Raw genomic sequence first — 25,202 nt, forward strand, 5'->3', positions numbered from 1 at the left:
ATAGGGGTGGGGTGCGTGCGTGTTTCCAGTGCCCGGGGGTGCGCGCGGCGCGGGTCCCGTGCGGGCGGGCGGGCGGGGCCGCGTGTCCCCGGGGGCCGGCGGGATCCCGCTGCCCCTTTAAGAGGCCGGGGCGGGGGCGGCTCCCACGCCTGGGACTGGCGGCGCTCAGTGCAGCGGGGCTGCGAGGGGGCAGCAGCTGCATGGCCCGGGCGCCGACCGCATGAGACAAAGGCCGGGCGGGCGGACTCACGGAGCCCCCGGGAGGCCTCCCCCCCGCGGGCCCGGGCGGGCAGGGCGCGCGGTGGCAGCGGGCAGCCGTGCGCCGGGAGCCTAGCTCGCCTCCCGGGCAGGACAGAGCTGGGCGCGCCGGGGCCGCCGCACCCGCACCATGCCCCGACGGAGCCTGCTGCCGCTGCTGCTGCTGCTGGGGGCCGGCGCGGCGGCGGGCGGCGAGGTCAATGCGGAGGTAGGTCGGGCTCGCAGGTGCTGTGCCCGGAGCCCCCCGGCCCGGTCCTGCCTGGCAGCGCCGAGCCGAGCTGCCCCTGCCGCTGCTCGGCCCTGCCCGGCGGGGGCACCTGCGGGTGGAGCCGGGGCTTGGAGCCAGGGGCACGGACTGGGCGGGAGCTGGAGGTGAGGGTTTTGCATCTGAGCATATGTCTCTTCCTTCCGCAGCACTGACTCCTGTGTTCCCCGCGTGCTTGCATGCATACGTGTGGCTGGGCACGCGGCTCCTGTCACCTTCGTGGTGATGTTACCTGTGCGGGCCTCTCTGGCTATGTCTGCTCTGTGTGCCTGGGCTGGGGCCCTTCCCTGGGCATCTGATGTGCTTGTTAGTCTGGCTTCGCTCTTCCTATGCCACCAGCTGAAAGTTGCTGTGTGGGGTGCTGCTTGCTGTCTCTTCTCTGTCAATTGCTCCGGCAGCCTTTCTGCTCCTGTGCCCTGCTGGCTCAAGGGCATGTGTAGCTTCCTCTGTAGGGAAGGGGGAGAATGTGATATGGGAGTGAATGGCAGGGCTAAACTGCAAAAGAAAATGCAGCCTGCTTGGAGCGTGTGAAGCTGAAGTCGGTTCCTTGTTTCTGGTTCCCAATTCCTCTTTCAACTTGATACATGATATTGTATTTTTGTTAGTAAATATACATTTCTGATGAAATTCTAACTCTCTGGCATGGCTAATTCATTGCTAACAACTTTTTAATTGTGTGAAGATCGGCTTTGAAAAAGGAATTGGGGAATAAGGAACCAACTTCAGCCTCATTTTGAGCGCGGAAGGTGAGGGACCAGGGCACATGCTGTTGTTGCTCAGCGTCCTGCACTCTGGGGGTCTAAATGCGCAAGGCGGTGAATGCCCTCATCTTAAGTGGGAGTGAAAGGGACTCAGCATCTTTCAGGGCGAGGCCCTTGGCTGGAGAGGATTAGGAATGCTACTCAGGGCCTGGGCCAATTTCCCAGCCTGAAAAGAAAGCTCATTGGTGACCCCTGCTGCCTGTCATGATAAGAGGTGTTGATGGAACTTTGGAAAAGGATCTGCTCTTCTTTTCCTGTGGTGGTAGCCGGGCACAGCCTAATTGGGGAAGGAAGAGACCAATTACAGTATACTGTACTAGGCCTTTGCAGAAGCCACTTGAATGTGAGCCAGCTCCACCACTTAATCTCCTACTGGAGCTCCACTGATTGAGATGCTGTTGGTGTGACTCAGGAAAGGGCTAGTGATGAAAAGGGACCATGACAAGAAAGAGCCTGATAATTCCACTCTTCCCCTAGTTGGCACTTCTCATGGCAGTATCTCAGCTGAGCCCCAGCACTGGCTTGGCAGTGGTTCTGGGATAGGGGGAGCAACAGATGAGGTGTGTTGATTGGGGGAGGCAATGAAGAGCTCATTACTGAGAGAGGGAAGAGGTGATGAGCTGGGGTGGAAGCAAAATTCCAGAGCTGTCTGGGGAAGAAGGAAACTGCTACCATTGGTACTGGTATATGGTCTTGCTTCCACATGTGGGCCTGAACCACACAGGAGCAAGAAAGGTCACAGTTGGAGGACTGAAAGTGGAGCAAACCTGGTCATGAGGAACCTGTTTAGACAGACAAAACACTATGCAACAGGCTCCCCATGGCAGGTAGGTTCCTGCTCCTAGGGAGCCTGTCGTCCAGCTCATTCCTGGGTTGAGATGCTTCTGACATTTCACAGGAGTAAGGTCTGGGGAAGATATAATGGAGAACTGAGAAGTGACTGGTGTTGTAAGGGGGGTAGGTGACTCTGGGTGGAGTGGGAGTGAATGAGTAAGCCTGCCTTTTCAAGACCATCCATTTTGAACCTTCTTTAGCTTGGGGTGCTAAGAGATCCAGTACATGCAGCTAGACTCTTGGCAGACCCAGGCAGACTTTTTAGTATCGGTCCCCTTTCACCAGAGATAATGATGATTTATAATAAAAAAAAAAAAAAAAAAAAAAAAAAATTGGGCCCTCTTTCTGTCTGGGCCCTGGGTGGCTGCCTGGTTTGCTGATGCCTGTGTTTAGCCCCAAATACAGGCTGGTATGTCAGTAATCTGTGTGACCAACCTGGTAAGGCGAGTGCTTGTTAGGATTAGGTGTGTCTGACCCACTGAGCCCCTAGCTGGCTTTTTACATCAGAGAGGTTAATGACTGACTGGGCCTGAGAGAAAAATGCCATCTCCCAAACAGAAGGGTGAAGGTGGGGTGAGCATGCTACTGCTGCTATGTCCCTAATTGTACAGATGGCTCCCGTTGCTATCTACAAAACATAGGTGTGGATGGCAGGCAACATCCAGATGGGGGAGGGGGAAAAAAATCTCTCTCTTACTACTTAACACCAATCCCTGCATCCAGCTGAGGGGCACCACATTGGCCCTAGCTGAAGACTGTGATCTTGGCAGGGCTGTGAGGGAATAAAGCAGCAGGGGGGGAGCACTGGGGGAGGGGAGGGAAGGAGAAGGCAGGTCTGCGTGGGGTGGAGAGTAGTCTGGCTGTGTAGATATAGCCATTTCCCTTGTACTGATTGTCTGTCTCGCTGCTGCCCTTGAGCCGTGTTTGGGGAGTGTAATCACTTAATCAGGCCCCTGCACACACCGAGATCCCAGAGCTCTGGAAGCTGATTCTATTTCCAGCTCCATCTGAATTCCCCCCCCCCCCCCAGCAGCTTCTGGGGGATCAGTGTGCTTTCCCCTTGCACCTCAGCCACTGGCTCAGAGGCACCAGCCCAGAGCTCCTTCCCCAAGCAAGCCGACCCCCCCCCCCCTTCTTTTAATCAGCCCAGCTGGGCAGGGCAGGCCCAGGAGTTCCTTCTAGGATCCAGTTAGAGCTGGATTTCCCTTCCACCCAACAAGTTCCTGCCACTTAGCAGTGCCTGCAAGTGCAGCCCCCGTTGGAAATGCAAACAGGCTCTGGCAGTTAGAGTGGGAAGGTGAAATGCTTAGGTGTCTGGCTGGCCCATGGCCCCAGGCCTAACCCTGAGTCACCTTCCAGGGTGGATGAATTGGTTTGACTTGGGTTTGGACCAGATCTCTGCCCTTCCTTTGAGCTGAACTCTTACGTGAACCCTTGAGGTTCAAACTGGGCTTTGTGCCTGTCTGCCTGCCACTGTCGATATATCCTAGGAAAGGTGTTATACTGGTTCCACTACCTGCAAAACTTGGCAGCATGGCATAGGGTAAGGGTATAGCATTCTGCTCTCTTGCTCCACGCCAGTTGCAGCATGTCTAATAGCCCTATCGCAGCAGCAACACCCACATTCCATGCACCGCCCACAGTGGGTCTGGCATAAAATTCCAGCCAGCCAGAAACTTTGGGAGACCAGATAGCAACCTACATTGGTGAGTGCACTTTCATAGTTGTTAGGGGCTGAAAGGGACCTTACACTTTAAAGGTAACCTTGCCCAAACTGAAAGCCTTTGAAAGCATTGGAGGCAGGCGGTGTACAAAGAGATTGAGACATTGTCTTGATCTGGCAATGAGGGTTTAATTGTGTGTCTAACCAGCATGCATTGCTGATTGCACATGCAAATTAGCACCTGTACAGTGACATGGCACAACCCCAGTGATTACACGTAACGATTTTCAGCGTGATTATGACTGATTCCTCAAACAGCATGATGGTATGGGGCAAACAAAGAGCAGCTTCTCATTTTCTCATGTCCGTAACATCTTAAACAACTTTTAGAAGGGAAAAGGCGAAACATGTAGCCTGCCAACATAATGCCTGCTACCATTCGGTGAAAAGCAGCTCACAGCACATGGTGAACAAGATTTCTAGCAGGGGGCAACAGACTATTATGCTTTCCAGAACAAAGGCTGAATTAAAAAGCAACTATTGCTTCAGTGGAAATTTACCAGAAACTAAGATTCACAAGTGATCATATGACCTGCTGAACTAAAGGTGTCTCAGCTGTTGGATGGATTCAGGTGACTTGCAGGTTACCATTATGTAATGGAAAGAAACCCGTGCCAGAAAGCTCAATGCTGTTTCTGAATACCAGGAATCGGGTAGGGGGGCGGATGACTAATAGGAAAATAGGGCTTTGTAGTCCATGTACCAGGTTGTGTCCCAGGACATCTGGGTTCTCTTCTTGGCTCTGCCCTATGCTTACTATGTCATCTTGGGCAAATCACTTAGTCTTCTTTGGGCCTCAGTTATCCTACTTAATACCTACCTATACAGTGTATTTTGCATTTGTAAAACAGGGGTCATGATACGGCCTCTTGTGAAGTGCTTTGAAGTTCACTGATAGTAATACCTAGCTCCCATATCCACTTTTTTCCATCAGGCTGTCAGCTGTCTGGGATAGGGCCCATCTCTTTGTTCTTTGTCTGTACAGTACTTGGTACAATGCATCTCTGGTCCAGAACTGGGGCACCAAGGTGCTATATAATATAATGCTATAATAATATAGACCTACCAGATCACTGGCCCAGGACTAGGGCCTGAAGGTGATTACTGATGTTGAAAGGATTTTCACTGGCCTGTATGCTGTCTGTAGCTATGGCAAGGTTTTGTGTGAATATTTTGTAATGGGGGGGTGACAGTACTTATTGTTTTGTTATATCAATTATTTACTTAGTAGTTCCTGAAAAGGAAAAGGTGAAGCTGGGGAGTCTGTTGGTTTTGGTGAAAAGGTGCTGGAGCTTTTGGAGCACAGTGCAAGCAAGTCCATGCACATGAACAGCTCCTAGGATGGGGACACTGATATTTAACACTTGGCCTTCCATTGGGTGGAGTGGGGGTCACTGCAAACATGGCAAATGCCTATGTCCAAGTGGAGCCTGAGTGACCCAGCAAAGAAAGAGTCACAATTGGGGGGGGGGGGGGAACGACAAGAATTTAGTAAAGTCTGATATTGTTTCCACTTGCTCTTTCAGCACTTCCCAACAGGGAGACTTGGGAGGGGTTTGCTTCCTTTCCATGCCCCACCATGAACAAAATCCTCCTTCCTATTCAAGTCCACCCATTGACGTGGCTGTAGAGATGCTCTTACTCTCACAAGTATAGTGTTATCCAGTAGTCTCAGCCTGCCCTTTGATTCCCTTTGAGGTCCTGGCCATGTTCTTCTTTATACTTCATTTTCCCCATTTGTCCAATGGGTACAATTCTTACACTTCTATATTGGGTTTTGTAAGCCTCAAAGGAAAAGGTCAATCTAAATGCAAAGCAGCATGATCCCATGGTTTGCATTGTCCCCAGGTTGCCCCATATCAGATATTGGGCATTAACTAAGTGCTAGGCAGTCAGAAAATAAGTCTAGTGCTTTTTATCAATGGGCTGACCATGAGAAGTGTAACCAATCCACTCCCCTCTGAAATCAATGCCATTTAGGGTTTACTTTTCCTCTCACAGTCAGACCCCACCTTAGTAGGATTCTTAGTGGAGTCCATTTTGTACTCCTCCATATAGACCTTACCCAATCACATGAGCCTGCTAATTGGGCTGGTGTCCAAAGCTCTTAAAAATCAGTGGGAAATAGGCACTAGGATCCTTAAGTGGCTCCCAGCCTGGGCAGTAGCATAGCTGCCCTGAAGGGCTATGTGCACATTCAGCAAGAGTTTTCTGTACAATCCACCACCCACCACAGCAGAGTGCTCATCTCGCATGTTTCAGCCTTAACTTCAGCTAAGACACTTTAACTAAAGATGGATTTGTGCAGGGCTGTGTTGCTGAATCTGCAGCCAGCCTGTAGAGAAGAATGAGCAGTTAATTGAGGCCATCAACTCTAGAACCTAACGCCAGTGATCACAGTGACTTGTTAAGTACTGACAGTGAAACAGTATTAGCAGAAATACTCAGCTGGAATGCCTGTCCCACCTACCTTGTATACCAAACTCCTTGCCCTAATGTTCACCCTCAACCTTCCTGCTGCTGGCTTGTGTAGCCCAGCCTTTCATTGTCAGGGCAAACATTTGTGACTCCCTGAATCTTGAAATGTGGGTGTAGAATAAAGTGAATTAAACTGAATCTCAGAATATGCAGCTGGGGGCCACCCCACTGATCCTGTTGTTCCATTTTGTATTTAACACATTAAAGCCCTGCATTGCTGAATGTAAATAAAGATTCTGCAGATATCCCTGCCCATCATATCAGAGCTGTGTTCAGTCCAAGGACCTGGCATAGAATCAGTTGTGGAGCACACACAATGCAAAGGGCTATTATAGAGTTGCCCACCAGACATGCACATTGGTTTCTATTTCAGAAGGCTCACAAAGCAACTCCATGAGCTGGCTCAAAGCTCATGTATATAGTCCAAGCTGCAAGCATGGTGTAGGCTTAAAAGATCTATCATCTTAGCTTCCCATGACAGTAGGGTGTCTCAGTGGAGTACTAGTGAAGGTAGGCAGGGTGAGAGGACTGTTTCAAAGCTCTTTGCTTCAGAGTTCAGGGTTTCATCCATTGGGAGGGCAGTGTGAGAGAGCCTGTCTGGGAGAGCCTCATGGCAAGAAGACATGAAGTATGGGGAAAAATGCAGGTGTCTGCAAGACCTACCTGTGCCATAGATGTAAGCTTACACCTGTATTGCTAAGGAATCTCTGCTCAGTGCAGTGGAACCTGCCAGGGACCACCTTTCTAGCCTGGGCAAGGGTGATCCTGAAACACAGCTGGAACAATAGAGAGGGGAGCAGTCACATAAAGATGGTGGCTCTTTGGGCAGGTAGCCTTGTGAGGTGGCGAGGGCCAGGAGGGGTTAGCAGGTGCAGTACAGACAGGCTTTGCTCTACAGGACTGTCAGGGAAGCAAATTGTTAAGTGACATGACCCCATGCTGCATCTCCTGGCCCATACACTATCCATTTGTCTCTGTGCCATAGCCCCCAATTGGCGCCAGTCCCAGCGTGTGGAGTCTGCAGCATTAATCAGCTGTATGGATGGCTGTTGAGCCAGGCCTACCTTAGCCTACTGATGATCTGGGTTCTGTCCTTGATGGTCACTCAATGCAAGAGCTTAGCCAAGTGTTTTGTGCTTCTGCCTCAAGAGGTGTGTGATGGGGTAAAACAAACCAAATCCTACAAAAGGTATGTAGGGGCAGCTGAGTCTACAGCCAGGTCTGTGATGGGGCATGGAGTACCCAACTAGCTCCATAACGGCAGAATGGAGAGAAAAGGGCCTGTCTCTGCAGAAGAGCCAGACAGAAGGCAGCCCCCTCCCTGCCAAGCTCAGTGTTAGCCACCCTTCATCATGCTCACCATTAGGGACCTTGGTCACATAGAGACATGTGATCACCCAAGCCTGAGAAGGTGATCCTACCTGCAGCTTTTCCTGTCCCCTTGCCTCTTTGGCCTTGGATTTTTGCAGTTCACAAGCTGTGTTGAGTGTGAGCAGGACAGGCTCCCTCAGACTCATCTGGCATTGGCCAGTACCATAGTCAAGATACCAGAGGTGACAAGCCAGTAGGCCAATCCAGTATAGCAGGTCTGCTTGGCTGTATCGTGGTTCAGATGGATTGGGACCGAACCTGGCCCTTGTGGAGCAGCCAGGCAGGATAACACCCCATTTCTCCAGGGGACACTTGTGGGCCCCAGCTACCTGGAACCCTGCTTGTGGGGGAGGAGGAAGAGCTGGCCCATGGCCCTGTGGCACTGTTTGTTTTCAGCTCTAGAGGTGACACATTCAGTTATGCATAAAAGTGGGAGCTGGGTAGGCCAGGTTCCAGGTCTCAGTGGGTGTGTATACATGTTTAAGTGCAGGGGGGCTGGACCCAATGATCTGTAAGGACCCTTCCAGCCCCTAACAACTATGAAGCTATGTGCTCTCAGGTGGGTGCTTTGATCAGAGTGGCTCCAAGTGTCATGTGCATCAGCATTCAATGAGCTTTAGTTAAAACTCCCCGAGCGCTATTATGAAGTACGGGGACACTGAATAGAATTGATGCATTAATTAATCCAGCAGACTGTTGTATCGAAGCAGACGTCAGGCATGTGTATAGGTGCCCAGTGTGCCCCAGCTTTTCATGTGCCCCTCAGTAAGATAGTGCTGGCTCAAGTTGTGGTGACTTCCTCTCTAGTGCTGTGGCTGGGGAGCAATGGGGTACTGACTACTGGGTGAAATGCTGATTCATCAGCGGAAGCCAGCCCCAAAGGGCCTCCTCGTGCACATACTTATCAGTCGGTACAAGTTCAAACAGCCCAACTGCTGTCAGCATTGAGACTTTCAAGGGCTGGATTCCTCTGCCAAGGGCTCTCCCAGCCCACCCCAGAAGACCCCTGTCATCTTGACCCACTGCCTTTAAACAAACCTGCTCTAATGAGCTGCATGACATGGGGATGTCTCCTCTTCCCTCCTCTGGTGCCTGATTGCACTAATCAGTTCATTTCAGTGCTCACAGCATGACAGAGATGCCTGGAGCACTCAGTGATAATAACCCACTCCTCAGGGAGGTTTCTGATTTCACTGGTTATCATATCACCCCTGTACAGAGGAAGAAGCTGAGGCATGGCAAGGTTAAGTGACTCACATATGGCCACACAAAGATGGCAACAGAGGTGGAAACAGTCTGGGAGTCCTACCTCCGATGCCTATCCTGCACTGCCAGGGCACTGTCACCTCACCCCAAACCCCAACTGGCAGAGAGGCTGTGGCTGCTGCACTGTTCTGCATCGTCTGTCACTGCTGGAGCCAGTGAGACCTGCTCAAGGACTAACAAGGATGCCATCTTTTAATGACAAAGGCATTATTATGCTTGCAACAGGGGAGTTGTCCATCAGGTCCAGAGTTCAGGTTACATTGGCAGGACATAGCTGGTGACAACTGTGGCTGTCTCTCTGTCCAGGGCTGTTTTCCCATGTCCTTCATTGGGCATTTTTTAGGCCCCTTGCAGTAGTACCTGAATGCCTAGTGAGCCTTTGAGGAGTAAGATGGATGCCCCTGCACCCTGGCAGCTGCCACAGCTGTTTGGGAGCCCTGCATTTGGTCCACTGTGCCCCTTGACTTAGAGGACTGGCTCTGAAGTACCATCCCTTTGAGCTCAACAGCTGGCATCCCAGCCTGTAGCTGAGCACTATTACAGCCCCGTGAAGGAAGGATTTGCCCTGATGGCCTTTGCCAGCTGGGGCAGGGATGTGTTGCACTTTCAGCTACCAGTGTTTGACCCCCACAGTTGTATCCTTGCTTCAGGCCTTCAGCTGCTGGACAGAACAGACTCTCAGACTCTGCTCAGCCTGGGCTACAGTCACAGATGAAGTTTAAAGAAACACAGCCCCCCAAGCCTGTAAGCATCTTGCTGTAAAATGCAACAGGTCTCTGTCCTTCCAAGCAAGGGAGGCCACCTGCAGGCCCAGAGCCACTCACCTTGCAGTGTTCAGAGCAGCTTCCTGCTAGCAGCTTTGTGGAAAATGATACGTTCTTTGCCGGGGTCCCAGTGGGTCTGGTGAAGCACAGACTCAGCCTGTAAAGAACCACCTGACCAATTACTGAGCACAGGCCCAGTGCACTCTGCAATGTGGCTTCCAGCAAACTGCACAAAAAAAATCCTCTTTGTCCCTGTACCATCCCTCCTTTCATCTCTACAATGTGGTCTCAATCTCCCACACAACCCAGCATGCACTATAAGCTGTGGAGCTAGTGGAAAGTGTCCCCTGGGAAAGTGACACTATCTTGACCTTTTGCAGTACAGGCCATGCTTCTGCCCCTTCCTCGTTCATTATCTTCTTGCTCTGTGTCACATCTTCCAGGGCAGGCATGTCGTCTCCCTGGTCCAGAAGCACTTTATATTGCTCCAGTGTTCTAACTGAGAGGTTGGTGGCCTTAATGCCCAAGTGTGCATTTCTGAACAGCCCATTTGAATGGGCCAGGTCACAAGTGAGATGCCACAGGCCCAGGCCCAGGACCTGTCTCAGAACTTCTCCCAGGTTGATGCTCAGTCCATACTTTTCAGCCGCCCTCTCTGCCAAGTACCACCCTCATTGCTGCTTGCAAGTGAACCACCAGCTCTTCTCAGCCTGTTTGCTCTGCGTTTTATCTCCCACCTCACCCAGCCCCCACCCCCACAAGAGCAGATGTGTAAATCTTCCTCTGCAGCAGCCTTCTGTCTTTGAAGTGTCCATACCAGGCTGGGCTCATTAGAGCTTTACAGCCTCCCTCCCCTGGATGCTTCAGGAAGCAGTTCCCATGCTAGTTTGGCCAGCAGTAATGACAATCCAGCTTAATGCATGTGGTGCCACAGAGTACCTGAACTGTGCCGCCTTCCCTGAGCTCTCCTCCCATTGGTCCCTCTCCAGTCCAGCTTGCCAACATGCTGGACTGTAATCCCCACCCCGCATGCCCTTGTGAACCGATGCCACGTGCTGATGCTTCAGAGAACTGTCTTGGCTGACTGGAATAGTTCTCAGCTTCCCTCCCCCTCCTGCCCATAGGCAGCCTCCCTGCTTCCTGCCAAGTGTTTGTTGGTAGAGCCCAGCGGGGCACCCTGCACTGAGACACCTGATCTGAGTTTGGGGGAGGGGGAATCAGCCTGTGGAGCACAGGGAGTTAAAAATAACAGGTAAATAAAATCAAAGCAATGGAAGAACAGGAGTGAGAGCCAAGCCCACCCCCTCCCTTGGACTAGATTGTAAGCAGCCCTGCCCTCTCCTTTGTGCTGTGCTCAGAGCTGGGGCAGGCCTGGAGGGGCCCCTTTCTGCTAGAAATATCTATGTGTATTAGGGCAGCAGCACCCAGTGAGATCAGGTCTCCCTTGTGCTCAGCCTACCTAACAGCAGACCATGCCCCTTGTTTCTCTGGGGCTGACTCTCACTGCAGCATGGAGACTAAGGCAGAGGATCTCCCTGCAGCCTTGCCATAGTAGCTAGCTAGACCAGACAGCAAATGAATTCCTGGGGAGTGTTGACACTGCCAGTGAGGCCACAAAGCAGGTGTGGCTCCATTGTGGGGGCTGGGTGTTTGTGAGAACAAGGGGCAGGCTGGTGGGCAGAAACCAAAGGTGAAAGGTTCCCTGTCCACTGCCCAGCCAGCCCCTGGGCTAGCAGGTCTAGAGAGAACTCAGTGCACAGTGTTGGTGCCTCCCTTGCAGGCCTGGCTCCGGCTCTATGGCTACCTCCCACAGTCCAGTCGGCAGATGTCCACCATGCGCTCGGCTCAGATCTTCAGCTCCGCCCTCTCTGAGATGCAGAGGTTTTATGGGATCCCAGTGACAGGCATCCTGGATGAGGAAACCAAACTGTGAGTTCCCTTGGGGCTGCCCATCTGCTTGCACAGCAGGTGGAGAAGTAGGACCCTGCCCAGAGACTGCCCAGCCCAGTGGTGTGGCTGGCCCCAGGAGCAGACAACTCGCTTCTTGTTTCCCAGAGTCACAGGTCCAGCGCCTCTTGCTGAGAACTGAGCCCTCACAGGCAGAGCTCCTCCCCACCCCCCACAGCACCTCCAGATATGGGCCTGGCCCCACAGCCAGGGCGCCTGCTCCACTCCCCATAGACTGTCCTGGTGCACAAGGCTGCTGTATGTGCCTTCTCCAAGTTCCAGCGTGGACCCAGTCCTCTCACCTCTCACTGTGGTTGCTGTGATTGGCCTCTTCCACAGGTGGATGAAGCGGCCCCGCTGTGGTGTCCCGGATCAGTTTGGAGTCAAGATCAAAGCCAACATGCGACGGAAGCGGTACGCGCTTACTGGGCGGCGCTGGAGCCAAACCCACCTCACCTTCAGGTACCAGCAGGCCCAGACCCCAGCTTCTAGCCATCTGCATTCTCAGTCACAGATCACTGGGGGCCAAACACATGACACAGGGGGCACATGGCTCATCACATGTTGCTTTGCACCAGTTGCCCAATGGGGTAATTCCCTTTGCCCCTGGGAACCTTACACCTGAGGAACAAGTGTGATGGGACAGTGGGCTGAGCTGGAGACCAAAATCCTTTCTGCAGCAGGGCTGGCATCTAACTGCCATGCATCAGCCTGCTGAGGGAGAGTATTTCAACTGACAGTGCACTACTGTGCATGGCCTGGTCCCACAGCAAATCCAGCCATTGCACCCTGGGCTGAGTGCCGGGAGCTCAGCGGCTGCCTTGTTGGCCTGCATGGGCTCTGCACTGCTGTCACCCTGTGGCTTACTCAGCATAGTGCTCTGCTGTCTGGCAGACTGTGGACCAGATCCTTAGCTGCCATGAATTGGCTTTGGTGGAGCTAGACCAAGTTACACCAGCCGAGGAACTTGCCAGCCTTGATGACTGTTCTCTGAGAAAGATGTTCTGGTGCCTGCTTGCTTCCTGTACTTTTAAGACCATGAAATAAGACCAAAGAGTGTCCCAAACCCTCTGCCAGGGGACTCAGACAAGAGATATCCTTTTCCATGGCATTTACTGGGATACCATGAAGGAGAGGGGCCAGGCATTCAGGATATTGTAGTCTCTGATTTCGCTCATGGGTCAAGTGTGTCTCTGTCCTCTAGTGAACCACAATGCTGTGCTACCCTCGACCTGCCCCCTGAAGTCAACAGGACTTTGGACATTGATATCCCGGGATGTAAGATCAGTTCCCCCATCCGTAGCTATGATGGAGGGGTTTACTTTGGAACTGAAGTTCCCAGATGTGGTCTCAGGTGATGATCTAATGAGGGCTGCTGCTCAGATTGTATTATAACAGGACAAATTAATGATCCCTTGCTAAATCAGCTTTGGGCTAGAAACGACTATCCATCCCCTGGCAGGCAGCAAGGGCCAGACATTGAGGTACTGAGCTAGCATGTGGGAGCTGGAACTAGAAGCCAGAGTGAAGCTGACCAAGCGTTCCTGCTCTCTAGGTTGAGTGGAACAGAGCCCTGCCCATAGTTTCCCACTCCTCCCACTCTAAGGAGCCCTTTCTCCCTGTGTTTGTGTGCCCTCAGCATCCAGAACTACACAGAGAAGCTGGGGTGGTACCACTCATATGAAGCCATTCGCCGAGCCTTCAGGGTGTGGGAGCAGGCCACCCCTCTGGTCTTCCAGGAGATTCCCTATGATGATATCCGGAACAAGAGGAAGAAGGAGGCTGACATCATGGTGCTTTTTGCCTCTGGTTTCCATGGAGACAGTTCCCCTTTTGACGGTGTGGGGGGCTTTCTGGCCCACGCATATTTCCCTGGCCCTGGGATGGGAGGGGACACGCACTTCGATTCAGATGAGCCCTGGACGCTTGAGAACACCGAATTGTCTGGTAAGGCAGGAAGGCTCCTTGGCATGGCTGATGAGAAAGAGTGCGAGAAGTTAGGATAATCCCAAGACATAATCCAGGTGGGAGATTCAGGGAAAGAAAGATTGTCTTTGCCAGAGCACAAGTTGGTCAGCACTCCTTGGTTCTGCCTCCAGCCCTGGGTAGAAGTGGATCTAATCTTGACAACAGGGAAACTGGGACACAGAACTCCTGCATTCAAGTCTTAGCTTAGCCACTGACTGTGGCAGGTTTTGGAAGCAGTCGTGCCAGTACAGCTGCAGGGAATGAAGCATCAACAAGGTTTGGGTGTATTTAACACCCTACCATCTAGTTTAGCGGGTCTGGCTAGATCTGGGATTTTTAGTCCCAAACCACTGAGCCCCATATTGATGACACATCTCACTAGCAGCTACACAATCCAGTTGCCAGCTTCAGCTTTTCTATTTAGCAGTTTAGCCAGTACTGTTAACCTTACCACCTCCCACCTGTCCAGCCCTGGTTATGGTCAGGTACTTATTGAGAAGGGCCTAGTATTGATTACTCTCTATCCTGGTCACCAGCAGGCAGAACATGGCCTGAAAGGGACAGTCAAAGGAGTTACTTCTGGTGGCTGCCAGAAGGACACTGAGTGAATGGAATAACATGGATGTATTACTGGAATGATGAATTCAGGCCTGTTGTCCTCACTCCAGAGGAGAGAGTGGTTCAGAAAGGAGTTGCAGCAGGGATGTGAGGCCTGGGAAGCCTGAGTGGGAAGTGAGGGACTAGAGGAGCTCCATTTAGTTCATTTGTTCATGAGGAGCTGATGAAGGGACCTGAAGCAGGTGCAGTTTCTGGTAACAATCTTTAATCTGGTTATGCTAAAAAGCCATGACAGGAACCAGTGGCTGGAGGCTGAACCCAGAAACTGAGACTAGAAGTGAGGTGCTGATTTTTAACAAATGGAGATAATTAAGGAGTTTAACAATTGGATGTGTAGTGGATCCTCCATCATTTGGTACCTTCACATTAAGACCAGCTGTTTTCCTAAAAGATCTACTATAACTCAGTCCCAAAATTGAAGGCCAGAGGTAGCAGTCACTATATCGGTTCATATCCTGACCCAAGACAGAGCCATTTCTTGTGGCCTACGCACTTTGATTAAGGAAAGCACTGGGGAAGGTGCAGTCTGCCCTTCATCCAAATGCACATAGTCATCTCCATGGCAAAGTGGGAGCCCTAGGAGAGGAAGTCCCTCCCCAGACACAAGTGAGTCAAGGAAAAGATGGAAAATAACATTACATCCTGCCAATGCTGAGATGCGGGAGACCTAAGCGTTGGGTCCAGTCCCCCAGCTTGCAGATAGTTCTGCTACTAACAGTGCTGTTCTCTATCCTAGGGAACAACCTCTTTCTGGTGGCCGTCCATGAGCTGGGGCACTCGCTAGGGCTGGAACATTCCAGCAACCCCAGTGCCATCATGGCGCCCTTCTACCAATGGATGGACACGGAGAACTTCCAACTGCCAGAGGATGATCTCAAGGGCATTCAGCAGCTGTACGGTGAGAGAGGCTAGGCCAAGTCCACACTGACAGCCAGACACCTGGCTTCCTGCATGGCCCTGCTAGTTGCAGCAGGCCAGAGGGGAGGTAGGAATGCCCAGCCCAGCTGGCACCTGTGCATGGCTCTGCATTGGCATGTGTGTCTGTATCCAGACACAGAGATATCACTGGGCTGCCTGGGAGTAGCAACAGGCATCAGTCACAGCTTACAGTGGGCTGGGATGGGTGCCGCCCCCCCCCCACAGGCTGGAGTGTGGGGGTGCTTTCAGTGGGTCAGGGAGGCACAGAAGCTCCTCCTGGCTCTTCTGCCGCAGAAGATAATGCTCTCTTGTGCCCCTGTCCCTTTTTCCTGGGAGGAGGTGTTTCCATGTCCACAGGGGCAGTAAGTGTCCAGAGTCTGTCCCTTAGTGGTTGTAAAGGCCAGGGGCAACACTGGGAGGTTGTAGCTAGGATAGAGAGTACCCTGCTGAGATGTGACATGAGCACTGTGCTGCTGACATATCAGTTCTGCTGTAGTTATGACAGGCACCTGCACTCTCAAGAGTAGCAGGCTCTAAGTTCTCCCCTTGCTGCCTCTGTGCAGTCCCAGCTGCCAGTGTCTATAAGGTTGTTTCCACACAGCCTGTTGGGTCCTGGCCAGGCTCAGGAGACTTATTTTGATACTCTCTTGCAGTTGCTCACTGTCTCCTTCCCCTTCTCTGCCTCAGGTACCTCTGATGGAAGGCCTCAGCCCACCAGGCCCCTCCCAACTGTGACACCCCAGAGACCCGGAAGGCCAGATCATAGACCCCCCAGGCCACCTCCCCCTGGTAAGCCAGACCGGCCCCCAAGACCAGGCAGCCCAGACCACCCCAGAACCACGGACCGCCCTGACCAGTATGGGCCAAACATCTGTGACGGGGACTTCGACACCGTGGCTGTGCTACGCGGGGAAATGTTTGTGTTTAAGGTATCAGGCACTGTCTCCCCTCTATTTCCCAACCCTTTGTCCCCCTAGATCACTTCCTCTCTGTTCCCTCCTCCTATCTCTATCCCTGGCATTTTCAACATCAACCCCTGAGGTCCCTTCCAACCCTGCAGTTCTGTGAGCATGCCCTGCACTGCTGACTGAAGCCGTTTTCCTCCCCCTTTACATTTTTTCTGTACACCCTGCAGCCTACTACTGAGATCCCTGGGTGCAGGGAGGCAAGGCAGGTGTGGGAGTTTGCTCCAAGCTGCTGCCGTGGCAGCACCAGATGCGAACCGCCAGCCAGAACCTAGAGCAAGCCAAGCCCTTGCAATGTGTGGGTAGAAGACCCATGCAGTGACAGGCTATATCCCACCACACAGATGGGCCCAGGGTGGGTGAGCAAGCTGCCCCAGCTCCTACTACCCCAGTAGCTTCTGCTGAGTCTTGGGGCTTGGACTCTCAAGGCAGGGAGGAGCAGAAGGGACTGTTATGACCATCCAACTGATGCTGTTTTCCTATAGGGTCGCTGGTTCTGGAGAGTTCGCCATAACCGTGTGCTTGACAACTACCCCATGCCCATCGGGCACTTTTGGAGGGGCCTTCCTGGGGACATTGATGCTGCTTATGAGAGACACGATGGCAGATTCGTGTTCTTCAAAGGTGAGGGACTTGGCCTGGGGGGGTAAAGAGCTTTCAGCGCTGTGTGTGACTGTGGAACTTAGTGCTCCTGCACTGAGCAGACTTCCCACCTCCAAGGCTGCCAGTGCCCTCAGTCTTGGCCCTCTGGGCCCGACACACACACACTTACAGACCATTGGTGGTCCACAGACTACATTTTGAGGGCCTCTGTTCTAGACCAAGCTTCCCCTCCACCCACAACTATCTAAGTCCTAGGCTGCTCTCAGGCATCAGGCCTCCAACTCTGAAGCAGAGCGTGGTGGCTTGGTGAGGTGGACACTAAGCTGAAATGCTCCCTTTCCTTGTTAGCAGTTTACTTGGAGTTGGTGCTACAGGACCCTGTGACTCTGGGTTGCTATCTGTCTCCCTGTCCTGTCCCCCTCTCCCCCACCCACCCCTCCAATGACAGACCCAAGGCTGGAGCCAGTGCTACTATTCATTCCCCAACAGACAGGCCACACCCCATCCTTCCACTATCTCAGTCTCTTTGTGTCCAGGACAGATCAGTGGATAGAGAGTGTTCTTGGCTGTTGGTAGTCTGGTCCCTCCTGCCAGTGTCCTAATGCAGAGCCCCAGAGCCTTGAACCCTGAGCCCTGGCAAGGCTCCATGAAGACAGAATGGCAGGGAGGTTTCCAGGGCTCAAGGAGAGCTCTGGCAAGGCTCTTGCTGCTAGCCATCTGGGCACTGGGACAGTTCCTGAGGTGAGGCTGGGGTAGGAGGAGCCATGGGGGTGGCACTGCAGGCTATGGGTTGGGGCCAGCTGAAGATGCTGCAGCAAAAAAATTCTACATCACAGAGGCCAAGCAGGGCCAGTGCTGGGAAGTGGTTGATGAGCACAGGCCCAGAGGGTTTAGCCAGGTCTGCCTGCAGCTCCCCTGGAACAGAGAATGTCCCAGGAGGCTGGAAATGAGGGGGCTGCACTCCATGTGTGCTGGGTGGAGGGCAGGGTGACTTATGGGGACACGTGCGCATGCACTCATAGGTTGCATCTCTTGCCCTCCCTTCTCGGCCTTATCTTCTCCTGTTTCCTTGCCCAGGGGATCGGTACTGGCTATTCCGAGAGGCAAACCTGGAGCCGGGGTATCCACAGCCCCTTACCAGCTATGGGCAGGGCATCCCGTACAACAAGATCGACACTGCCATCTGGTGGGAGCCCACAGGACACACCTTCTTCTTCCAAGGTGACAGGTGGGTTGGACCTGCTGTGAAATGGGGCACTGGTGAACCACATGGGCTTCCAAGGCCAGGGGGCTGAAGGAGCAATCCAGGATGACCTTGTCCGAGGTCCAGTTGTTCCCTATTGTATGTCCCCAGTGGCTTTGCCCAGCTTGGGCTTGGGGTATGACATCCCAAGCACTGCTCCTTCCTTTGCTTCCCCCAACTAGTCATACTGCAGCTCTGGGGGTCTTCTCTTGGGAAGTTCTGGCCTGTCAGGACACATAGCAACCACCCCTCTCTGCTCTGGGACAGCAGTACAGTGGAGATGATGGAGCCCTGGCAGGAAACAGGAAATGGGAGCTGAGGGTCTGAAACCCAAATGCCTGGGAGTGTCACTATGCTGGGAACTGTGAGGGAGAGGCAGCTTTTAGGGGGAGGGGGAGAATCTGGACTGAAAGTGAAATGGGCCGGACAGGGTAGGGAGAGGGAGGAAACAGGCTGCAGCAGGGGAGGAAGGGGCTGGCTTTGTTCTTACCAGCTCCTCTACTCTAGAGAGGATCCTGGAAAACAAATACTTGCTGGCCTCTGGCCAGGGCTCTTATCTCACTCCTGAGGTGCTTGCCCAGCAGCCTGGCTCATCTTCTTCCTGCAGGAAGGTAGATCCAGAGCGGGAGGTGTTGATGTATCACCCCCTCTGCTGCTGACCTCCACTCCCCACCCTGCTCTGCCCCCACCAACCCACCCACCCTTGCCCCCACAGCACTGAGGAGCAGAGCACAGTATAGAGGAATCTCTCCTCCATGAGTCATCCCTGGCTTGGCAGGATGGAGCTCCCTTAGGGGCGCTGTGACTGAAGCATAGACCTGGGATTTAGGATACCTGGGTTTCCTTCTTGGTTCTGCTGCTGGCTGGCTGGGGGCAAGTTGCTTCACCCCTCTGTACCTCAGTGTCCACTACTGAACAGCAGCGACAATGATGCTGCCCACAGGGATGCTGTGAAGTGCCTGAATCCTTGGGGTTGCAGCACATGCCAATGGCAGGTGGTTAAACTGGGATGGGGCATGGCTGAGGCATCCCACTGAGCTGCCTGAGATCTGAGCGGGTGAGGTGCTCCCTGTTGGCCCTCAGCATCAAGAGCTAGTACACTAGCCCAGCTTCCTTTGGGCAAGGGTACTTCAGGGATTGCAGGCAGTATGGATCCACTGAGTTGTATGCATGTCACTTACAAGGACATCCATTCCCATGCAGGTACTGGCGCTTTAACGAGGATGCCCATGCTGTGGATCCTGGCTACCCAAAGCTGATCACTGTGTGGGTGGGAATCCCCTCTACCCCAAAGGGGGCTTTCCTGAGCTCAGACGCTTGTAAGTGAAGATTCAGGAGACCTTCTGCCCAGACATCCACACCCCTTACAGGATCCCCACCTAGCTGGGAAATCCTGTATCCTGGAACATCAGTGTCCAAGGGACCGAGCCATGGCTGAGGTAGATGGACCCCAGCTAAGGTTCTGGCTTAGAAGCCACTGGATCAGTGTAACCGTACTACTTTGCTTGTTACGGTGGTGGGGGGCCATGCAATTTTGGTTACAGTGAGAGCAAGGACAGTACTCAGGTTTCCAGAAGCCTTTCCTTTAACATCCTGACCCCTAGCACCAGGATCTCCTTGGTCAGAGACTGCAGCCCTGACACCAAAGGGTTAATGCAGCAGTAAAATTAAACTATCCTAGTGGCTGCTGGTGCTGAAAAGCAGCCTGGCTTCATCCCCTGAGCTGGGAAAGGACTCAGGATAGCACTCTTGCCCTGGCAGAGCTCCTCTTTCCTAGTTAGAGGAAATCCAATTTCCTCTGCTGCTTTTCCTGGTTGCTGGAGCAGAACCTGGCTCACCCATCAGACTGCAGCTCCCATTCAACAGCGCACTGAGCTGCTGCACTTCCCCGGGGGTGGGGCGAATGCCAGGGGAATACCAGGGGAATTGGGGCATGGCAGGAGCTGGGATACTGGAGGGAGGTGGCTTTGTTTGTAGTCTGACAGGGAGTGACAGGGGACAGGATACCAGATGAGGCAGTTCCTTAATGTACAAGAACATGGTGAGCCCCTAGTACTCTCTAGCATTGTGGGTGGTACCTCTGGTGATGCCCTTTTTTGGTCTCTTCCAGCCTACACCTATTTCTATAAAGGCACCAAGTACTGGAAGTTTGACAATGAGCGTCTGAAGACAGAGCCAGGCTACCCCAAATCCATTTTACGGGATTTCATGGGCTGCCACGAGGAGCTGGTGCCAGACCCTGATCCTGGCCGCCGATGGCCTGACCTGGACAGGCCTCCCTTCAACCCAGATAGCGGGGGCACCGGCAGTGACCAGAACAAGGAAGAAGGGGAGGCTGGAACACACCCTGGTGGGAGGGAGGAGGAAGAAAAGGATGAAGGAAAAGAGGATGAGGAGGACTACAGTGAGAGCGGGCCTGGCACAGACAAGGGCAGCGACGTTGACATCGTGGTGCAAATTGACGAGTACACACGGACCATGAGCATCGTTATGGTGATGGTGCCTCTGGTCCTGCTGCTCTGCATTCTGGGCCTCATCTATGTCATCATCCAGATGCAGAGGAAGGGGGCTCCCCGGATGCTGCTGTACTGCAAGCGTTCCTTGCAGGAGTGGGTTTGACCCTGGATGGCCCCTGCCTTCTCCTGGATCCCTTCAGTGTCCCTCCCCCTACCACCATGGTGCTAACAACGAAGCTTGAGAAGAGAAAGCCCCCCGAACCATTCTCTCTTAGCCGGTCTATTTATACCAAGATTTTGCACATTGAGTTGGATGTGCTCAGCTGGGCCTGCCTACCCCTCAGTTGCTTTGCCTTGTGTGTGTGGGAGATGCCTCCTGGACCCCTCCTCACCCACCTGGCTACCTGCCTTTCCTCAGCCCAGATTGAGGAGCACAGCAGAAGAACTTACCTGTGGCCCCTTCCTGCCAGGCACTGGGGGCAAGGCAGCCACCCCACAAACCAGTTTGCTCTGTCACCCCTCCCTGGTAAGGCAAGCTGGCCTGTGCCCTTCAGCCATTGATTTCTTCTGGCTGCAGGCCTGGGCTTAGAGGCTGGTCTTTGAGGGTCAAGCATTTGTTGGGGAAGGAACAAGGAGTTCCTGTGTCTGCCTCACAGGAAACACATGGACCCCAGGCAAAGAGCAGGTGCTGTGCAGCTTCCCCTTACAGAGCCAAAGCCCCAGTGCATTGGTGGGCATTTGGACTTTGTGCCCTCTTCTCAGCTCTCCTTTCTGGTGCAAACTCTGTGCAGCACCCCATCCATGCCTAATGGGACAGAACTGTCAGCACCCCTCAGCTCGGTGCCTCCTTGACAGGGCTCCGAGCCCAGCACCAAGGACTGGCCTTTAGGATGTTTCCAATTGTCCTGTGTGTATTGTGTGTGTGTGTGTGTGTGTGTGTGTGCATTGTCTGTCCCCCTACCACTGTGTCCTGCCCTAAAACAGGAGGGAGATCCCTTCTGTGTGCCTGACAGGCAGTCAGAAGGTCATTCTCCAGGGAAATGTCCCCCAGCCTCACCCCATCCCCAGCCCACAAGGGAAAATAGTGCATCTGCAGCAGAACATCACAGGCCGTATTGGTATTGCCTCAGCTGCTGGGCTCCTAAGAGAAGTCCTGGCCCCTTTGGCAGTATCCAGGAGACCCTCTGGCAAGGGCTTTTGCTTCCCCTTCCCTCTGGGCTTGGTGAGAGGTTGGAGGTGCCAGCCCCAGCCATCTTCCTATGTTAGGTGAAGGAGCTGCTCAGTGCACTGATTCAGGGGTGTGGGACACCACTGCTCTGTACCCTTATCACATTGCCCCATTCTGACATTGCTAACTTCTAGCAGCATCTTTTCCTCATGCTTAGTGCACACAGCAGCTGGAGGGCTGGGGGTAAGGCCCTTTTTGGAGACCTTACCTCAGAGCCCTCCTTGGGCTTTGGACATTGGGTTTCCTTGGTGTTTCCGCACCAAATCATAGCAGGGGCCAGTGACATGGGGTGGGAGGTGAAGGTGGTTGTGTTATCAGCTGGAAAACTGGATTTAACAGCTGGTTTAGCTCACAAGTGACATGAGTTCAATGGTTTCAGTCTCTAGTGGGAATCTGAATGGGGGTTGGCCTGACTGAACCAAAGTCCCTGTTTTGGAGGGACAGCAGGGTTACAATAGCAAGGGGGTGGCAGGGCAAGAGTGAAGGGCATTGGCTGAGCTGAGGGGGACCCAGGACTGGGGTTGTTGCAGGGCAGGTTGAGGGGCAGTGGCAGAGCTGAAGGTGCTAGAGAAGCTGCCTCCACCTGTACTTGCCCCATGCTCCCCTCAGACTGCTGCCGATTATCCTCTTGACCCCGTCCAGTATAACTCAATGCTTCTTGGCTCCCGCAGCCTGCTGAGCCGCTTTCTGGCTGGGGGGGTGCCAGAGGGAGGTGGAGATAACATCATTGTATTTGTTTCCTGTTTAACTGTTTGTATATGGGAAACGAGGGGGGGAGGGGTGTGTATCCTAAAGATAGCCCCGAGGTCTTAGAGACCTGGGAAAGCTTGCTAGGAACTGAGTGGCCAGTGCTTTCAGCCCAAGCACTTCATGCTGCTCAATTCCCACTGGGGCCTCCACTGAGTTGGAAGATGCTCCTGTGTTTGAAACCACATACTAAACTGCTTTTCATCTGCTTCCTCCTCCCCTCCTTCTCCTCTGGCTTCTGAAACAAACAGAAACCTCCGGTGACTGTGGGAACAGCTCCGGGAAAGCAGCAGTCTTTGCTGCCCAGCCCCCCCTGCCCCCCTGTGCATTGTGGGTAATCAGAGTCTTGACCATACTCTTGCCTGGTTGGCCTTGCCTGAGAGACCTCTCTTGAGCGAGAGCAGCTCCCTGAGCAGTCCCTGATTAGATAAAAGTTTCTTGGGAGACTCTGGAGGAGGTGGGATCGAAGGCACTGCCTGGAATAAAGAGGCATTTTAGAGGCACTCAGGCCTCTGGGGACAGAGTTGTAGATGCTCTCCTGAGCAATGGCTTGGTCAGCAATCTGGGAAACACCACTGTCATGTGGATTAATGGCCACTGTGCAGGTTTCTTATAACTGCTGGAGTATTAATAGTCTAGAGCCTTTAAGGAGGTGGTGACGCTTCACCATCCAGCTCTGCCTCATAAGTTGGAATCCATGAGGACTGTGTAGTGGCAACAGGGAAGCAGCAGAGGGAGGAACGGTGGGCCCTCTCTGCTTTCCTTCCATCCATTTCCCCATTCTAACACCAGACATGCTGACTGCAGGAGGACATTTTCTGTGTTGGCTGTGAGGTAGAGAAACGGACCTTGGTGTGGGTCCCCAGTGCCTGTAACATGGGTCAGAGATGGCCTGGCAAAATTTTAGTTACCTGGGGCAAGTAAGGGTTATGCTGTGGTTGGGGAGCTATCAGGGTCCTGTTATCAAGGTAGGGGCTGGTGTCTAGGCTCGTGTCGTGTCTGGACTAATCCATTTCCATGAGGATGGCAGCCTGTAGACAAGATGAGGGTGTCCTGCCTACAACTCCGTCGAGGCAGTGTTCCATGCCGGGGACGTGCAATCAGCAAGGTCATTGCTGGGCTGTAGTAGGTATGCTCAGAAACTATCCCAGGTATACTGGTTTCTTCCTGGTATGCATCTACTGGGAAATTGATTATAGAATTAACATGGCAGAATCATCATATCAGGAGGCGCTACTTCACGATAAGGGTGGCTAGGATCTGGAACCAACTTCCAAGAGAAGTGGTGCTGGCTCCTACCCTGGGGGTCTTTAAGAGGAGGTTAGATGAACACCTTGCTGGGGTCATTTGACCCCAGTACTCTTTCCTGCCATGGCAGGGGGTTGGACTAGATGATCTACTCAGGTCCCTTCTGACCCTAGAAACTATGAAACTATCACAGCCTCCCAGGTAACGTGGCACTCTAGGCGTTTCAGTCAGCAGAGCACGTGTGCATCTCAGCCCCAAGCTGTCACTTTGACCTTGGCATAGAGCTATGAAGGGTGTAGAACTACCAAGCAGGGTTGCTGCTTGCTCTCAGGAACAGGAGCGGGACTAAGGGTATCCCTTTGAAGAACCCAGGCTCTGCTGGCAACCTCCCCTTCTTCCCATCTGTCTCTGCATGGGAAAGCTCTGTGTCCCAGTTTCCGTCACAGAGACCAGGAACATGATTACCTTTGTGTGGAAAAAAAGTATTTCTGTTGCCTCCTGCCTTACTCGGAGCCTTCCCAGCACCACTATGCCAAAGCCGTTCCTCTCCTTGAGTCCATCTGGGAGCAGGAGCTGGGTGGGAGCCAGGGGCTTGCATAGTCATCTGTGTTAATAAATGGAAAATTGTTCCATTTTTAATCACACAGGTGTGCCCTGGAGAAAGTGCACTTCAGGCCAGCATGGCTGGCATGGCTCCAGGGCTGAGTCCAGCTCCCTTCCTCAGCCCTGCCTTGTGGCAGGAATCCTATGCCCTGCCTCCCCCACAGACAGCTCTCCACTGCCTAAGCAGCACAGCTATCATGGAGCATGTGTCCAAGCAGAGGTCTTTGCTTCTCTGACCTACAGGAGGCGCTCCCCAGGGTGATCTCTAAGGAACCGAATCTATGCTGGGATTGGAGTCAATTTCCCCCTGCCTCTGAATGGGCTAAAGTAGGATTTAGCCAGAGAAGAGAATTGTATGGCTGTCTCACAAGCTGTTAGGATTACTGGCTGAGTTTGGGCATCCTAGGCTGTCAGCCTGTGTCTACCCAGCAGACCCTGTTTAAATCTAACATCCCCTTGACAGTCCCTCACTAGGCAGTGAGCCCCTCCATTTACAGTGTCCCCACATGCCTCCAGGAGCAATGAAGCATTGGCTGGAGCACAGTGTTGTTTCCCAGCCTCACCAGTACAGATGTTCCCACAGTGAGCCTGTCTGTGACCAGCTGTCCTTTTCCATCCCTCACATCTTAGCTCCCTACCTACCCACCCATCCCATCTCTCAGCTTATTCCCTCCATCAGGGCATGGGAAGGGGAAAATGGCAAAGGAAATGAATGGGGGTGTGGTTAGCTCCAACCTCAAGCAGCCCAGCTCTATGGCCTGAGAGCAGGGCATGTGGCTGGAACAGGCAGCTATCTGATGTGTGCCACAGCCTGTGGTGAGATCCTGCCAGACCATGTCCTGATCCCCATCTGTTTCTTGCGTGTGTCTGGTTTGTTTGTTTTTTTTAACTTCCATGCTGGTCATGTTAACTGCTCCACAATAAATCTTACTGAAGGA

At 53.1% G+C, this 25,202-nt stretch overlaps 1 protein-coding gene across 1 annotated transcript; it reads left to right on the top strand.

Moving 5' to 3' along the window:
* Nucleotides 1–148: 148 nt before the first annotated feature.
* On the top strand, nucleotides 149–25,202 carry MMP15 (matrix metallopeptidase 15). The gene is made up of 10 exons (XM_090062400.1): nucleotides 149–466; nucleotides 11,501–11,649; nucleotides 12,007–12,129; nucleotides 13,307–13,614; nucleotides 14,990–15,151; nucleotides 15,859–16,100; nucleotides 16,622–16,760; nucleotides 17,817–17,967; nucleotides 19,186–19,301; nucleotides 20,093–25,202. The coding sequence occupies exons 1-10, from the start codon at nucleotides 389–391 to the stop codon at nucleotides 20,599–20,601; spliced, it is 1,977 nt and encodes a 658-aa protein (XP_089918526.1). The 5' UTR covers nucleotides 149–388; the 3' UTR covers nucleotides 20,602–25,202.

This window comes from Crocodylus siamensis, chromosome 9 (assembly GCF_052110815.1).
Source record: "Crocodylus siamensis isolate JL-2025a chromosome 9, ASM5211081v1, whole genome shotgun sequence".
Taxonomy (NCBI): Eukaryota; Metazoa; Chordata; order Crocodylia; family Crocodylidae; genus Crocodylus; species Crocodylus siamensis.

What these genes read in the sequence shown, in the direction of transcription:
- MMP15 (XM_090062400.1), top strand. Translation starts at nt 389, where the DNA reads ATGCCCCGACGGAGCCTGCTGCCGCTGCTGCTGCTGCTGGGGGCCGGC. An exon ending in TGAGAACACCGAATTGTCTG is followed by an intron (nt 13,615 to 14,989) that starts GTAAGGCAGGAA and finishes TCTCTATCCTAG; the next exon opens with GGAACAACCTCTTTCTGGTG. An exon ending in TTCTTCTTCCAAGGTGACAG is followed by an intron (nt 17,968 to 19,185) that starts GTGGGTTGGACC and finishes ATTCCCATGCAG; the next exon opens with GTACTGGCGCTTTAACGAGG.